The 18,122-nt window shown below is 45.1% G+C and overlaps 1 protein-coding gene across 1 annotated transcript; it reads right to left on the bottom strand.

Moving 5' to 3' along the window:
- Positions 1 to 3,174: 3,174 nt before the first annotated feature.
- On the bottom strand, positions 3,175 to 17,385 carry LOC140729290 (uncharacterized). The gene is made up of 2 exons (XM_073048896.1): positions 17,291 to 17,385; positions 3,175 to 8,321 (listed from the first exon to the last, which is right to left on the bottom strand). Exon 2 carries the CDS (start codon positions 8,290 to 8,292, stop codon positions 6,805 to 6,807), a length of 1,488 nt encoding a protein of 495 aa, XP_072904997.1. The 5' UTR covers positions 8,293 to 8,321; positions 17,291 to 17,385; the 3' UTR covers positions 3,175 to 6,804.
- Between the last annotated feature and the right edge of the window lie 737 nt (positions 17,386 to 18,122).

Raw genomic sequence — 18,122 nt, 5'->3', positions numbered from 1 at the left:
GGTGGAGGTCATGGGGTAAGGGCAAAAGGTGAAAAGTTTAAGGGGAGCACGAGGGAAAACTTCTTCACTAGATGGTCGTTAGAGTGTGGAATGAGCTGCCAGCATAAGTGGTGCCTGCAACCAAAGTTTAGGAGAAGTTTGGACAGGTACATGGATGACAGGGGTATAGAGGACTATGGATGATGGGACTAAGTAGTTGAAAAGTTTCAGCACGACTAGATGGGCCAAAGAGCCTATTTCTGATCCGTACTTTTTCTATGACTCTGTGACTCCACACACCTCTTACTGTAATGCACAAATTTTATTTTTTTGTATTGCAATGTACTGCTGCCACATCACAAACTTCACCACATTTGCCGGTGATATTAAGCCTAATTCTGAACTGGAAAGAATGCAGGAAAACTTTACAAGGATGTTGCCAGGACTACGGGGCCCGAGTTACACGGATAATTTGGCCAGGCTAGGTATTTATTCCTTGGAACACAGGAGAATGAGGTTCGACCTTCTCAAAGTGGCCATAATGCTATCACAGTACCAGCAACCTGGATTTCATTCCGCCGCTGTCTGTAAGGAGTTTGTATGTTCTTCCCACGACCATGTGGGTTTCCTCCAGGTGCTCTGGTTAGACGTACCAGTTAGTAGGTTAATTGGTGACATGGTTGCAGTTGTGAGCTGCAGACCCATTGGGCCAGAAGGGCTTGCTGCTGTACTGTATCTATAAAAATAAAACAAAACATTGCGAGAGGCATCGATAAGGAGGGCAGTAACACTCGTTTCCCCAGGGTAGGGGAGTCTAAAGCTATGGTGAGAGGGGAAAGATTTAAAAGGGAACTGAGAGCCAACTTTTGTACACGGAGGACAACAAGTGTATGGAGCGAGCTGCCACTGGAAGTGGTTGAGGCAGGTGCAACAGTGTCAGTGAAGAAGCACTTGGACAGGTAGGCGGAGTGGCGGAGATTTGAGGGTTATAAACCGAACACAGGAAATTGGGACTAGATGAGTTGACAGTGTGGTTGGCATGGACATGTTGGGCCGAATGGCCTATATCCGTGCTGAACTGCTCTATCAAATCCTGTTTGATCTCCCTACATGCATTTTAATATTCCCGAGTGTTTACTGTGAGCGACGCTATTCGGAGTTCGATTCCGTTCTCTCCATGAACTGCATGAGTCCCCCCGGGTGCACTGGTTTCCTCCCACAGTCCAAATACATAACGGTTTGTAGGTTAATTGGTCATTATAAATTGTGCCGTGATTAGGCTGGGGTTAAATAGGTGAGTTATTTGGTGGTGCGGCTCACTGGGCTGCGCTATACCTCCAAACTATAACAAAATATTATAACAAAAGTCATGCTCATTCCCCTCTTGAATGAGAATCTCCTTGCATGTAGCAAATTTCACAGTCTCTTAATGTAACAAAATATCCCATTTATTACGTACGATGGAATCAGTGCCTTCTATGTGACAACTCCCAAATCCACTTTCTTGTCGATCGAATTCTATTTCCTTTGTCCCTGTGTGTGTACGATAAATCCATATTCATTTTCTTGCATGTGAAGTATTTGATAAGTTCTGCGTATGGTGCTATAACGACACAAGAGACTGCAGACGCTGGAATCGGAAGTTGGATGAACTCGGCAGGTCGAGCAGCGTCTGGGGAAGAGAGGAATTTTCGACATTTCAAGTCGAACTCCCACATTCGGGCTGAGCTCCACTGAGTTCCTGCAGCAGATTGTTAGTTTCACCTTGTTTCCGTGTGTATTCCCCGCGTAATCGACATATCCATTCCTGAATGCCCACAAGACCATACGATAGACCATAGGAGCAGAATTAGGCCATTTAGCCCATCGAGTCTGCTCCGCCATTTCATCATGGCTGATCCATTTCCCCCTCAGCCCCAATCTCCTCCCTTGTCCCCGTAACCCTTCATGCCCTAGTCTATCAATCTCTGCTGTAAGTATACCCAATGACTTGGCCTCCACAGCCGCCTGTGGCAATGAATTCCACAGATTCACCACCCTCTGGCTAAAGAAATTCTTTCTCGCCTCCGCTCTAAACGGATCTTCCTCTATTCTGCAGCCGTGCCCTCTGGTCCATAAGTAACAGATTCCATGTCCCTACGTTATTCCACGAAACGGGTTTAAAATAGCACTTCCTTTCAGTATCTATTACCCTGAAATCTATTTATTTTGCAGTATTTACATTTGCATTATGTAGCAATTTTATCTACTTGCACTGCTGCGGCAAAAACAAGTTTCGGAACGTATGAGTCAGTGATAGGAAATGCGATTCTCTGGATCAATAATGCCCAGATCCTGTATGTGACTGCTAATATTATGTTCACTTCCTGATATGAGTGGTTTTATAACACACGGACATAAATTGCTGGAGGGACTCGGCAGCATTTATGGAGAGAAATGAATAGTCGACGTTTTGGATCGACCCCTTCATCCAGTCGGCCCGAAACATTTTCAATTTTCCTTCTCATTTCCATCCATAGATGCTACCGGGCTTGCTGTGTTGCCCAAGATTTCCAGCATCTGCAGAATCGCTTGTCTTTTCTACTATTTCTCCGCTGTTTCTTCAAAATGGGCGGCACAGTAACGTCGTGGTTCTCACAACGCTTTACAGTACCTGCGCCCAGGTTTAATTCTCGCAGCTGCCTGTAAGAAATTTGTACGTTCTCCCCGTGAACGCGTGGATTTCCTCCAGTGCTCCGGTTCCCTCCCACAGTCCAAAAGTGTACCAGCTGGCAGGCTATTTGGTCATTGTAAATTGTCCCGTGATTAAGTTAGGATTAAATCGGGGGGTGCTTGGCTGCGCGCCTCAAATGCCCGAAGGGCCTATTCCTTGAAGTATGTCAATAAAGAAATAAACAAAACCCTGTATTTTGCATTTTTGTTATTCTATTTACGCCATTAAACATAGGGACGGCATTGGGCCATTCGCTCCGTCGAGTTCTCTCCACAATCTTCTCACAGCCACCATCGGGCGGGAGATAAAGAATCCTGAAGCCCCACCGCACCAAGTTCAGGTACAGTTGTGTGTTTGATTTTTTTTTGTGTGTGGGTATCGGATCCGTGAATGTCCTGAGGCGATTGCGGTCGGTGTCCCGCGCTGACAAAGGGAGCTGCCGTCATCGCTCTCCGTCGGAACGGCAAGAAAAAGACGGACCGTTGAATAAAATATGAGTTTTTATTCATAGCAAAACTAGTACTGAACCTCTCGCCCCGCCCTCCCCGCCGTGCTATTTACAAGATCGACTTTGAATGGAAAAAGACATCAGGTACTGCTACATCAAAAGACTATATTTTTTTTTCTTCAAATAGTTAAACAAGACTCGAGTACACTTCAAGAAACGGACTTGAAAAGGTTTACAATGGAACGCGCGTAATCCTCCCCCGCTCCCAACAGCTCCCCTCTTCTGTCTGTTCGCCTTGCCCTTCGCGTCGTAAGCGGGAGTCGGCCGGGCATCTCAGAGAGAGAAAAAAAAAGAAAGCATTGTCCCAAAGTTTTCAAAAGTAAAACATATTGGGTTCATCCCACTGAGGGAACGATGCACGATACATAGTCATTGACGAAAGAACTCTTTCCGTAACAGCACTTCGATATTATAGAGGTGGAAAATCTTTTGACCTGAAGGTTAACTCTCTCTCTCTGTATAGATACGGAGTTTTACTCAAGCCCCTCACTGCCAGCGTCCACAATATCCTGCACTTTTAGTCTATGGGCGTTTGCTACATAAGACCAGAAGACCGTAAGATATAGGAATAGAATTAGGCCATTTGGCCCATCGAGTCTGCTCTGTCATTTCAACATGTACAAACAAGCTGGATGAACTCAGCAGGTCGGGCAGCATCCGTTGAAACAAGCAGTCAATGTTTCGGGCCGAGACCCTCCGTCAGGAAAACATTGAAACGTTGACTGCTCGTTTCAACGGATGCTGCCCGACCTGCTGAGTTCATCCAGCTTGTTTGTACGTGTTGATTTGACCACAGCATCTGCAGTGTACTTTGTGTTTACTGCTCCGTCATTTCGTCGTGGCTGATCCATTGTCCTCCTCAGCCCTGATCTCCTGCCTTCTACGACTCAAAAGCTGAGACATCGGATCGATTTATTCTAGTTAACCTCGCGAAATTGGACTTGGCTCCTTTAAGATTAGGGCGGCGGAACTGCATCAAATACCCAGCCCCTATTTCCGCCCCGTGATAGGATCTCAGAAGTGCATCCTACGCCCCTGCGTGAATCATTCCTATAAAAATATACGGTGTACATGACACTGAGATAGATCCCCAACAGGATGAGAACTGTATTCTGCCTTAGGATTTCTTGTCACAGTTTGTGCTGGGCTCATATTTCATAATCAAAATAAGTTCACAAACGTTTTCCTTATTCTGTCATTTTATAGCACCTTCCAGCTGCGATTGTGTCCTAGCTTCACCGATCATCTTTCAACTCACAGTAGATTCAGCTCCTACACAGGTCTGTATCAGGGCAGTGGGCTGATGAGAGAGTGGGTATGTAATGTAGTTGACGATTAGCTCTGCCTTTTCCTCACCCTTTCAGGGACTCTATCCGCATAATCAGACCACAAGGGAACATAGAAAATTGTAGGCCACTCGGCCCCTTAAACCTGCCCCACCATCGGCCATGGGCCTCAACCCCTCTTGTGGTCCAGTTCTCCGAGACTCCCATTCCTCGTTCTCCCAACTATCGATTTATCACCACTTCACACACCTCTGAGTGAGCACACTTTCACAACTCTCTGGGGTAGAGAACTCCAGGTGTTCATACATTGATTGAACTGTGTGGCACAGAGAGAGAGGGGGGCCTTGACCCACAATGCCCACACTGCCTATCTCCAGTAAGCCATTTGTCTCAGCCTTCTACATCTTAGCGATTTCAGCCCTTGCCAAAGTGCTTCTTAAATGATACGAGTCTCTATCTCTTCAGCAACCACACTCTAAACTCATGGAAATTGAGACAGATCAAGCCAAGTTGACAGCCGCCAACAGAAAAATGTTTGCAGACTACCAAGAAGACCCAGACTAATGTGAAAATTGAGCATATTGAGGATGATCGTGATTTCATAGGGGACCTGAAGCAAAATATTGCCATTAATATTGGAGTTCCAAACTCCAACCAGCTTCTGTGGAGAGAAAAATCCTCCCATTCTCTAAATCTCCAATGTCTCTCCTAAAAACCATCTAGCCTATCTATCCCCCTCATCATTTTAGCTCTCCCCTCAGCCTCCTCTGAAACATATATTGGATATGCAGGAGGGAAGGGTCAGACCGATCTTAGAGTAGGTTAAGAGTTCAGCACAATATTGTGAAACTCCCACCATGGATAGCTCCAAGCCAGGCTGCGAAAGGAGGAGGACTGGGCATGGGGCCAGAAACCCCATTCCTTAAAAGCTCAGAGCTACAGAAATGGTATCAGAAATTCTAAAGACCTCATCCCTGGGAGAGGGAGGATCTTTGCCTAGAAGACGAGAAGATGGTTTCACTTGGGAACAATTTGATAGAGGATTCTGGGCAGCTGTGGTCAATGACCTATGCTCCAGGAGGGATAAGGTGGGCCAGGGATCTGTTCTGCTCTCTGTTCTATGTGCTAATGAACCATCCTGTGCAAAAGAAAATATGCAAGCTATGTGTGTGTTAATAGGTTCCAATTTTGGCACAACTTTCAGGATACAAGCTAATATGAGGCTATAAACCCAGAACCCAGAATCTGTTTGCTAAATTGACCACCTTAATCCCATTTTGACAACACACATGCACCCTGGGTGAAGGTTATAGGAAGAGGAAAGGTGAATGCAATATGGCCTGTCCTTTCATTGATATGCCTGGTCCACTGCCAATAGATTCAGGAGATACTGAAAACCTAACATTCCATTCTCAAGTTTTCCAAGACATCACTGAGAGCTGCAGCTCCCTACAATACTTGTTCTTCATTGGTGTTGTTACTCTTGTTAAACTAAGAGTAGTTTGGCAGTACTGGACATGTAGGATTCTTGGTTAGCTGAATTGTCACTTCTATAAGCCATTCCATCCAATAAACCTCTCCTGGAGAGTTGGGAACTGACAAAGGAATTTGGATCAGGCCACACCCAGCTCTCTCTACCCCCCCCCCCCCATTTCCCCACCCCATCTCCTCATCTCCTTCTGAACTGACCTTGGAGGCTTCAAGGCTGCTTGTTGCAATGAGTCACTTCTTTAGAAGCAAGACTAGCAAGTCGTGGAGGGATGGAGGGAGTTGTGAATTGGAACCCTAGATCAGGACTTCTGAGCATCAGGAGGGGGAGGGAGAGAGGTGGTAGACAGTCTCACACGTAAGGAAGATGGAAAAAGTAGTGCCCCCCAACTCCAGTCACCCCTTTAATGACCCAATAACATCAAGATTTGCAAACCTTTGATCTCCTGGAAACCTGCCCTTGGGCCAGTGTATAAATCACCACAGCTTCTAACGAGGCTGTCACCTTTTTAAGGTCACCCCAGTATCTGGGGCAAGCAATGGTACAGAAACTTGCCCAATATTATCTGGTGTAAAAAATATCAGATTTGGACTCTGCAACCGACTGCCCTTTCTGTTTTATAGAACATAATGGGGAGGACGCTACATATGATATGATGCATGTGTTTCAAATTGGATCTCCATGCACACAATGTCAGGGGGTATGTCGTCACATTACCTGACATGCACAAACCTCAACAAAAAAAGGTACCTCAGACAAGAAAATTTAAAAAAAAATAATAGGAGGGGGTGGGGTTAAAAGACCATCAATTTATACCCTGGCGGCTGTGTTACTGGAAAACCTCCGGGTGTTTAAGCAAGATCTTCTCAATGTAATTTTCCAGTTCCTCCTCCTTGTCCTGGGAGTCATCATCATAATAATCTTCATTCTTAAAGACTGGCAGGTAATAGTAGGGGCGGTGGCGTGGTTGGTATGTCCGAGGGCGGATGTAATTGGGGTAAGAGTTTTGCGGGGGTCGGTACCTTCTAGGGATGGGAAGGGACAAGCCATCGTAATCCAATGCATTCTCAGCACTCAGGAGGTCTTGCAGGGTGAGGTCGTTGCCAGAGCGGTATCTCGGTTTGTCCTCTCGGTAGTGGGGCACAAGGCTGTTGTCCCGCAAATCAGGTCGGAATTTCCGCCTGGATCCCCCGTGCCGGCTTTCCACCCGCTCCATCGAATCTTTCCTTTTCTTCTCAACATCATTGATGATATCAATGACGTCATCCGCCGGCAAATGAAGCTTGCTGGAGATCTCGATCAGCCTGTCAATGGTCTGGGGGTCGATGTCTTCATCATCCTCCTCGTCTGATCTCTTCTCCTCGGATGCACTGTCCAATTCTTGCCCAGAATCTGCTCCACTCTTCTTTGCCTCTTCCTCCAAGCGGGGCTCCTCCTCTTGACTGGCTTCCCCTTTCAACAGGTATTGTAGCAGTAACTCTGATGCCATTTCCTTGGCTTGATCTTCTTCCCTGTTCTTCCTTCCAGCCTCTTCACCACCCAAGTCTTGGCCTCGGTATCTTGTCCTCCCCTTCCCATCTTCCGCGCTTTCATAATCAGAGTATCCTTGCTTTCTCTCAACCAGTTTTTCAAACGCATCCAGCTCCCTCAAAACATCATTCTCTTTGGAATCCTCGCTCTTGGCTCCATAGAGTTTCTGACTTTCATTGGATCTCTCTCTTTTGGTAGCCGAGCTGTACTTCTCTAAGTCCTGGAGCATTGACTCCAATTTCTCCAGGTTCCGAGGAGCCAATGTGTCTTCATTGTCTTCATCTGATTCCCTGTCATCAGAGTTGTCCTGCCTTTGTGTCTTGGCCACCCGAGTCCTACTCTTTACATTCTCTTCAGTGTTTCCCCTGTCCTTCTGTGGGAAGCCCTGGTAGATCCGATGTTCTGACTCCTCAGACTCCTCCTTCTCCCCATCCACCTTCAATGCCTGCAGAATAATGGTAGCTAATGCCTTGGCATCCATGTCTCTGAAGAGATCCTCATCATAACCCAGGTCCCGCGGGGAGCCTGGGTGCGACGCGGCCACCGACCTAACCTGGTACATTTTTGCAGTCTCCACTTGACCCTGAGGCACTCCTGTATCTTCTTTGGACATGTCCCCACTTGGCACTTGATGGGAGTGAGCGATCTGGCCTCCATCCTGGGCTTTGGCCTGGCGTGACTGTTCCTCATGCCTGTCTAATGCAAGTGGTGCGCTATCGACAGATTTCAGAAATAGTAGAGCGATGGTAAAGACTGCGAGAGCTGGCGAATGAAGCGACCAAATCATCTTGACTTGGGAGATGGGGAAGGAGGGAACTGCAGATAAAAGATAAAGACAAAGTTGAAGAGATGAGATGTGTACTGATCATTAAAGCAAGCAAAAAACAATGCTAACAATTCATTTCCTAGATAAGGAGAACATAAAGAGTTCAAGGTTCTTAGTAAATTTTATCATCAAATACATATATGTCACTGTATATAACCATGAGATTCAATTTTTACAACCATGAGATTCATTCATTGTTTAATAAATCTATAGAATAGTAATAATAACAGGTTCAATGAATGATCAACCTGTGCAAATGCAGATATATAAATAGAGAGAAATAAATAAAGAGAATGAGATAATGAGATAAAATCCTTAAAGTGGGATCACTGGTTGTGGAAAGATTTCAGTGGTGAGGTAAGTGGCTGTAGTTACCCTCTTACAAACGTTTGTATGTTCAAGAGCCTGAAGTTTGAAGGGTAGTAACTGTTCTTGACCCAGGTGGTGTGAGACCTGAAGTTCTTCTATCTTCTACCCGATGGCAGCCGTGAGAAGAGAGCCATGGCCTGGGTGGTGGGGGGGGGGGGGGGGATCTCCAGTGATGAATGCTGCTTTCCTGCAACAGCATTTCATGTAGATGTGCTCAATAGTTGGGAGGCCTTTAACCATAATGTACGGGGCTGAATCTGCTACGTTTTGTACCAAGGACATACCTCTGAGGCTTTACAAAGATTAAAAGGTTCACTTCATTTGTCATATTTACATAGAAACACACAGTGAAGTGCATTGTTTGGTCAAATCAAATCAGCGAGGATTGTGCTGGGCAGCCCACAAGTGTTGCCATGGTTCTGGAACCTAAATAGCATGCCCACAACTTACTAACACTAACCTGTGTGCCTTTGGAATGTGTATGTGGATGGAGTGGGGTTGGTGGGGGGGGGGGGGAGATCTGTGCAGTCATGGGGAGTACATACAAGCTGCTTACAGACAACGGAGGAATTGAGCCTTGATGTAAAGCGATGTGCTAACCACTACATTACTGTGCTACCCAGTAATGCATTTGCCAGACCACGTTTGGAATTTTGCGAGCACTTTGGCAGCCCTGTGTCGAAGGAAGACTGTGATGACGTTGGAGAAGGTCCAGAGGATGTTCACAAGAATGATCATGGGAATAAGAAAGCATTTGATTTCTCTGGGATTGTATCCAATGGAATTCAGAGAATGAGGAGGATCTCATTGAATCCTACTGGATACAGAAAGGCCCAGATGCAGTAGATGTGGAGAGGATATTTCCATCAGTGGGATCCAAAGGCACATCCTCAGAATGATGGGATGTCCCTTTAGAACTGAGATAGAGAGGAATTTGTTCAGCCATAGGGTTGTGAATCTGTGGAATTAATTGCCACAGAGGCTGTGGAAGCCAGTCATTGGGTGTATTTAAGGCAGAGATCCTTAATTGCTGGTGGGTGGGGGTTATGAGTTATGGGGAGAAGGTGAGAAACTAAGATTGGAAAGAAGAGTCAACCATAATTGAATGGCAGAGCAGATTCGGTGAGCTGAATGGCCTCATTCTGCCCCTATCTCTCTTGACCTTATGCTCTATGGGTATTATCCTCAGTAATAAGCTGTCATTGACATATGAATGGATTATTTCACCTGCAAAGACAAAGTTTCAAGATATTTTCTCCTGTTAGGGTTATTCTATGGTGTTCATGTTAAATTCTTACATATTGGAGTGGTGTACAGATATACTATATTACATTCCTAATTCAGATATTCTATCTCTGTTTTACTATAATAACAGTATTACACTGTGCTTTGTCAAACTATTACTGTATTCATCCAGGCCCTTCAGCCCACCAAGTCCCTGCCAAACATCAAACTCCCAGCACTAACAAACACATCTGCCAGAGGGTTATACAACATCTGCGAGAGGAAAGGAGTTGTCAACATTTAGGGTCGAAACCCTGCATCAAGATTCAGAGCTTCGACACTTTTTTCTCCCCCTGGCAATGCTGCTCGAGCCCACGAAGTTTCTCCACCAGATTGAATGCTGCTCCAGATTCCAGCTTCTGCAGCCCCCCCCCCCCTCATGACTATACCAGCTTCTTTATGATATCCATTTTCTGTATAAACAGGGATGCGGGTGAAGAATTGCAGACTGGAAACACACAATGAATAGGCTTTGTACATTCCTTAGTATTACCTTACAGAATGTAAAGGTGCCATTCACTTTATCTGGCCCATGCTAGTTCTCAAATGAAAACCATCAACTAACTTCCCTCAAGTACTTCTCTGAAACCTATTCTCTCTCTTGGCCATCCACTCTATTCTAATCCTCCCAGAACTTACCTGCATCATGGGTAATTCACAGTGGACAATTATCCTCACAAACCACACATCTTTGGGATGTGGGAGGAACTGGAAAACCCAGCAGTCAGACTGATGTGGTCACAGGGAGAATGTACACTCTCCACACGCACACACTCACAAACTCTTTCTCTCAGACACACACAAACTCTCTTGCTCTCACACTCACACCCACGCATACACACACAAATGCTCTCTCTTGCACACACAGCAGCAGAGTTGGAGTTTGGGATTGAACCCAGGTCATTGAGGCTGTGAGAAAGTAATGTTTCCTGCCATGCCATTTTGAGGAGTAAAGGTGTTCATTAAATACAGCCTGATGCAGCATAGAAAGATGCCCTTCAGCACACCTTTTCCATGTTGACTATAAAGTACCCAGCTATTTGAAAACTTTTCAAGCATCTTGTCCCCATTCCTCCAGGGTGGCTTCCCTTTAAGCACAGCAAGAGTCATAATTGGTCAGCCAATCAAATGTCTGTTCCATCAGAAGTTTGAAAGATACAGACAAGTGAGCAGGTGATGTTTCTGGCAACCAATTATTCTGTTTTTCAATTGAAGAGAGAGAGAAAAAAAAAACAAAAGAAAAACTGCAGATGCTGGAAACCGGAAACAAAAAGGAAACAGTTGGAAAGACTCAGCAGGGCCAGCAACATCTGTGGAGAGAGAAAAGGTTAATGCTTCAGCTCTTTTCATCAGAATGAGAGGAAGTTTCAAAAAAGTGAAATGATATCAGAGCGTGCTGGAAATACTCAGCAGGTCAGGCAGCATTTGTGGTGAACAAAAGAATCGGAGACATTAAATCCAACAATAAGTTGGAGAGAAAGGGTGTATGTGTTGGGTGTGGACTGCTTCCTCCACTAATCCACTCTTTCTCTGAAATTTAAGAGTATGTGTCTGAAACGCAAACTGTTTCTCTCTTCACAGATGCTACCTGACCCACAGGCTATTTCCAATATTTCTGCTTTGTCCAATTATGTACATATGTAATTGGGGCAAGATTATTGTATTATTTATTCCTATTTCGAGATTTGGACATTGCTGATTACACCAGCTTTGATGCCCATTTCTAATTACCCCCTAAAAAGAGTAGCTTGCTGGGCTAGTTCTCGGGGTGGGGGCAATTAAGAGAAAAACATATAGGTCTAGAGCTGACAAAAGATTGATTTATCTATCTTGATGTGCCAGGTTGTCGATGTTGTATTTGGAACATTGTGCTCAATTTCAGTTACTCTGTAATAGGAAAGGGGTGGCAGGATGGAAATACATCTCTACCAAAGGAGGTGTAAGGCACTCCTTCCCTCTGCTAGCCTGTAGGTCACCCTTGGGCAAGGTGTAGCTCCTGTGTAGCCCCCCCATCACCCCTGATCAGAGTCACGTGAAGCCATGGTAGATGGTCATATGAGCAGCTGGTGCAAATCACAAGTCCTGGTTATGCAACCAGTGACACCAGGCAGACAATCTATGAAGAGGATCTATGGTAATAACTGGGGTCACCCGTTTTGTAAAGACACTGCCCAGAAGAGGGCAATGACAAACTACCTCTGCAGAAAAGAATTGCCAAGAACAATCATGGTCACCATGATTGCCTACATCATATGACAAGGCACATAATGATGATGTCATTAAACTGGAAGAAGTTCCGCAGAGGCTTGCAAAGATGTTGCCAAGACTTGGGGGACAGAGTTATAGAGAGGGGATGAACAGACTGGGACATTATTCATTGGAAAGCAGGAGAATGAGGGGAGAGGAGAATAACTATAGGAAAACTATGCACAGTCTTTTCCCGGGGCGGGGGAATCAAGAGCCAGAGGGCATAGGTTTAAGGTGAGAAGAGAGAGATTTAATAGGAAGCTGAGGGGCAACTTCTTCAGCAGGGAGTTTTCAATATATGGAATGAGCTGCCAGAGGAAGTGATTGAGGCAGGTACATTAACAAACATGTAACAGGTACTTGGACAGGTACATAGATAGGAATTATCAGAACAGGGTTCGCAACCTGGGACCACAAACCCCTTGTTTAATTATATTGGTCCATGGCATAAAAACATTGGAAGCTCCTGCTTTAGAAGTACAGGAGTCCAAGCATGGCTAGATTGGACCAACTTAGATGGCAGTCTTGGTCAGTATGGACCAGTTTGGTCAAAAGGTCTGTTTTCTTACTGTGGGAATCTATAAATCTAAGATTGTTTGTAGAACGGCCATTTTTAAGTGAATTGAAATGCCACTGTAGTTCTGGCAGGATATGAGTTTTCATTGTTAGATCAAAACACTGGAAACACAATCGTGATATTGTGGCCGCTAAGGTAGAGATGTTAGGATTATATTATTAGAGAGCAATGGCAGTGAGACAGAGAGAAAACATCAAGAGGTGGCCATAACTAAGAAGAGAAAAAGAGAGGCGCAGAGGTAAAGAAAAAGAGAAAAACAATGAACAGGTGAGTTAAGTGGAAGTGGGAAGGCAGAAACAGAGGGTATGTGGGGAAGAAGATTGCAGAGATAACAAGACTGGAGGGAATGGGGAAAGTCAAAAGGCGGGCTCAAGTTAGAAAAGAAACCAGGTGCATTAGTGTAATCAGGTGAGTTCAAAAAGAGGAGAAAGACGCAGAGATATGCAAAGAGAGGGAAAGAGCAAACGATAGAGAGAGAAGGAGAGAGGAAGGAAGTGAATGGGAGATAGAGAAAGGTAGAGAGAGGGGGATAGCAAAAATCAAAAAGGAAAGTGGGGAGAGGGAGTAAGGTAGAGAAAGGAAGGGAGCAAAAGAGAGGAGAGATGGGGAGGGAGAGAGCAAAGATAGAAGAGAGGAGGAGAGTGGGTGGGGAGGGAGAGCTGGGGGAAGCAAGAGAGAAAGGTAGAGAGTAGGAGATGGTAAAAGAGAAAGACAAAGGCGAGAGAGGAGGAGAGCGAAAAAAGTAGAAGAGAGAGATAGCAAAAGGAGAGAAAGATAAGGAGAGAATGGGAGTGAACAAGTGAGACAGAGAGAGGGGAGAATTGCAGGGAGAAGGAGCAGACAGATAGAGGGGGGCAACAGAGTGCAGAGAACGAAGGCGAGAGGGAGGCAAAGTGAACAAGATAGGAAGAGAGGGTATGAAAGGAGGAAAGGAAGCGATGGGAACGATGCGGGTCTATAGATTGGGGGGGGGGGTAGATAATTCAAAGGATAGAGGGAGAAAGAGAGAGGCGGTGCAGACTGCCAGAGATGGGAAGGACTCTGAGAGGCTGAGATATACAGCTTGTCTCAGTATTAAAGCAAACGAGAGGGTGACAAACTAGCAAAAATATCTAACAGATGAAAGGAATGGATGTGTAATGTAAACGGGACTGAGTTACAAGCAGCAAAGGTACAAACGACATGTGATGGGCGGGACAGGATAGCTGTCTATCACTCTCCCTAGAATTCCCTGTTTTCCTTTATCTCCCCCATCCCACAGACACACATACAAACCCTCCTCCAATTCGCCATACGCACATCTCCTGTTTTGTCTTCCGTATATGAAATCCTTCCCTCTCTTGTTTGGTTTTCTTTGGGTGCACCTCATCTTCGCTTCGATGACAGAGCTCCCTGGCCTCGGGGTCTCTGTTGCTTTGCCCAGTGTGCCCAACTAGAACCATACCAAGTGGGTGCGTCACCCTGCCTCTGTGTATGTGTGTGTGTGTGTGTGTGTTAATCCATGGTATTGTATGTATGTTCATGTGTGTGCATGCGTTTCTGCGTGTGTGTGTATCTCTGGGGCGTATCACTTTACGTTTCGTATCCACACACGACCATGTCTCTCTTTTCGCTGTTCCCTCTGTGTAAATACGTCAGTACACGTCCTTCTGCCTTTAGTTTCTATGTATGTTTGTACGCCGCGCGCGTTTACGTGTGTGAGAGAGAGGTTGAGACCTAATATGTGTGTTTGAGTGCGTGATTTGTATGCTCGTGTGTATTAGTGTTCACTTCTGTGCTCATATGTACTTTGTGCGCGCGTGTGTTTACGCGTGAGCATTTTGCATATATGTGCCTGTATGTATGTATGTATGTATGTCTGTTTGTAGTTAGTGCATGCTTGTGTGCATGCGTGAAAATTACAGTATATTTTCCATGTATCGTTGCAGGTTATCTCTGTGTGCGCGTTGAGTAATTGTATCTATCCGCGCGATCCTGTACTTACACGGGTATATTTGTGCGTGCTCGCGTTCGTCTGTGCTTGTGTGTGAATCAGTCTCCCTGTGTACAATTCTGAGTCCACGATAGTGCGAATTGTGCGTTTGAGTGCGCGCATGTGCAGGCACGCGCATTGGCGGAATGCTAGTCTGCGTGCTAGCATCTGCTTATGTGAAATTGGACTGCCTCTGTGCGTATGATTGCTTTCCCGCGCTCGCGTGTGTGTGTGTGTGTGTGTGTGTGTGTGTGTGTGTGTGTGTGTGTGTGTGTGGGGGTGGTGTGTGTGTGTGTGTGTGTGTGTGTGTGTGTGGTGTGTGTGTGTGTGTGTGTGTGTAAGGGAGAGAGAGATTCAGAGTCCAGAAATAACTACACGTCCCGTCATAGATATACCCCCGCCCTTTCCCCGTGAGACCATTAGAACTTCCTGCCGGGTGGTCGTGATTCCTTCAGTAACCTCTGCGCTATAGATGGGAGTGTTCAGCTACGATCAGAGATGGATCGGGGGCGCCTTGTTGCAAAAAAAAAAGGACGACTGCTCGAGGTCTAAAAATAGTAAAAATAAGGCTTGTTTATTTTTAACGAAAGCCCAGCGGTTTAATGTGAAGTGCTAATGCGATGCGTGGGGGGACCGATACAGCGGTGGCCAGGGGTGGCGGACTGCTGAATTGAAGTAGCTGTTACCATGGCAATTAATCAGCTGCAGCCCTCGAGTCTCGTGCCCACGTCCTGCAGCTCCCAGGTTGTCACGGCAACCCCGGGATTCATGAATGGGGCGGTAGGAGCCGAGAGTTCCAAAGCTGCACTGTAAGATGGGCGGCTCCCGCCTGCAGCAGTCGACAGGCAAGGCGCCCACACCGAGCGGTGACTGCGGAGGGTCTTCCGCATCCCTCTCTGACACTCACCTCACAACGGCGGCTCCCGTTACTTTCATTCCTGATAATGCACATTGGCATAGTGAGGGGGGGCGGCAGGGGGTGTGGAGGCGAGGGATTATTTGAAAAGGACTGAGGGAGCACTCTCAGTGCAGTCACTGAGCCCAAGCAACGTGTCCAGCGCCATCATAATGCTTCTTTCGTTTCTGTAATTGGTCGTGGGTACGTCTCGCTACCCATCTACAATGGCTTTTTATCTATGTCTGATTGTCTGTCTGTCTACTTCTCTATCGCTCATTTTTTCCTTTATATCAATATATCTCAGAATATTGATCTCCTTTATCCCCGTCTATTGATCTTCTAGCTGCCTTTCTGTTTTGTCTTTCTGGCTTTATCTATCTGTTTATCTATCTATCGATCGATCTAACCAACTAACTAACTGTCCATATCTCTATCAGTTTTGGTCTATTCGTATATCGTTTTCCATCTATCTATATCTCCTTTTTATCTACTACATTCTTATCTTTCTCTTTCATCTCTCTCTCTCTCTCTCTCTCCTCTCTCTCTCCTCTCTCTCTCTCTCTCTCTCTCTGCCTGCCTGTCTCTCTATCTCCGTCCCTGTCTCTGTTTCTGCCCCTGTCCCTATACCTGTTTCCCTGTTTCTGACTCTGTCTCTCTCCCCTTCTCTCTCCCCTCTCTCTCTCCCTCTCTCTGTTCTCCCCCACCTCAATCTATTTACCATATGTTCAAATTTTCAAGGATAAAATGGGACTAAACTGTATTTGACCGCATTTCAATTCAAAGCTGATTGTAAACGAGAAATCCCATCTGCGTTGTTGGCAAGTCCTCGCTGCGCTTATTTCAACCGGAATGTGTCTTCCAGGGATCTCCCCCTTCCTCGTTCCGCAGACGTAAAGACAATTCATTCTCATTCAGTGTTAGTAGGATTACAGGCAATAGCATCTCGGAACGAACACAGTGCCAGGTTAATGAAACATCTTTGATCCTGAGACTGCAACCCGCATTGAATTACCAGTGGTTTGACGCCGCCTTTATAGTCACGATTGTTATTAATTTGCAAATGCAATCATATAAACATACTAAATGATACATTTAATGAACCAAGTGAATATGCGAGAACTTCATATACTAGTCATTCCTGTGGTGGTATCGAATAATTATATATTTTGTACGATGTTTTTCAACTGGGATATCTTAAGATGAATTATCGAATAATGGTTTAATATAATTAATTCAGACTGTCAGTATTCAGTATGCATATCGATACATATATTCATTCATTAATTATTCTATGGATATATGCTAATTTAAATTGTTAACACACACACCACACACACACACCTGAATCTAAATGTAAATCAATTTTGACCACTAACAAATTAGAAAGTTTCAGACAAGCCCCCGATGATAGCCCAAACAATTAACCGTGCAATTGCAATGGACGCGAATTTCATGTATCTCCGATCCTACCGATGTTAACCTGCTTCGTTTCAACCACCGCTGTTGAAATATGAACACGCCGACTCACAGGCAAACTACTGAATTTGAACGAATTAATGGCTAGGTTGAAGTCGGTTCTGTTAATGTAGTGTTAGCCTGAGGTCTCTCTTACCCTGACTCGTCGATGTCTTGGATACAACAGATGGCAGTCTGGGTCCAGAGGATGCCCTCTTCTCTGGCTTGTCACTGCCTCTCGCTTTCAGCACCTCGGACCAGCGACCGACGCTTTTATGCCTTTCTGGGAGCCCCATGTGACCATGACGTCATCTTGCATTGACGTCAGCGGTTCATTCATTCATTCCCAGCCTCTGCTCTGGAAATCACCCGCAGTCCAGAAACTCATGAATGAAACTCCGCTCCATTCACATAGAGGAGGGAGAGTTGGGGGTTGGGGAAGATGCTCTGTAGATATTGACATGCGTTAATTTTAATGCAAGTTAAATTTTCTGTACAAACCGGTTCTGGAGAGAAGGGAATGATAGATGATCGGACAACTCAACGTAATGAAAATAAAATGAAAGATTAATCAGACACATCTAAACATCAAAACATTCAGATGCTTAAGGACATTTTTCAACGTCAATAGGTGATGTTTCTAGAAGGTTATTGTTAGCGATGAGTGATGATCAATTTGATGCGTAAATGGTATTAATCACGTCTCGGCTAATTAATTCAAAAAGACACATGGACAAAATACATTTTATATGTATGCATGCAATTAGCAACAGCGAGGGGTGTGCCTATATCGGACAAATTTAAATTTTTTAAATGATATGTCGATATGTTCTTTTGTTGGTGTGTGTGTGCGTAAGTACCTTCTATATACAGTAGATAATGGTACTATGTAGCAATATGTATTAATACATTCATATACGACAAATAATATTAAGCATTACTGTATATTATACGTATCATAAGTACCCTTGCAGGCATAAACAATATTT

This window comes from Hemitrygon akajei, chromosome 6 (genome assembly GCF_048418815.1).
Source record: "Hemitrygon akajei chromosome 6, sHemAka1.3, whole genome shotgun sequence".
NCBI classification, from domain to species: Eukaryota; Metazoa; Chordata; class Chondrichthyes; order Myliobatiformes; family Dasyatidae; genus Hemitrygon; species Hemitrygon akajei.
This window is presented reverse-complemented; position numbering and strand designations above follow the sequence as displayed.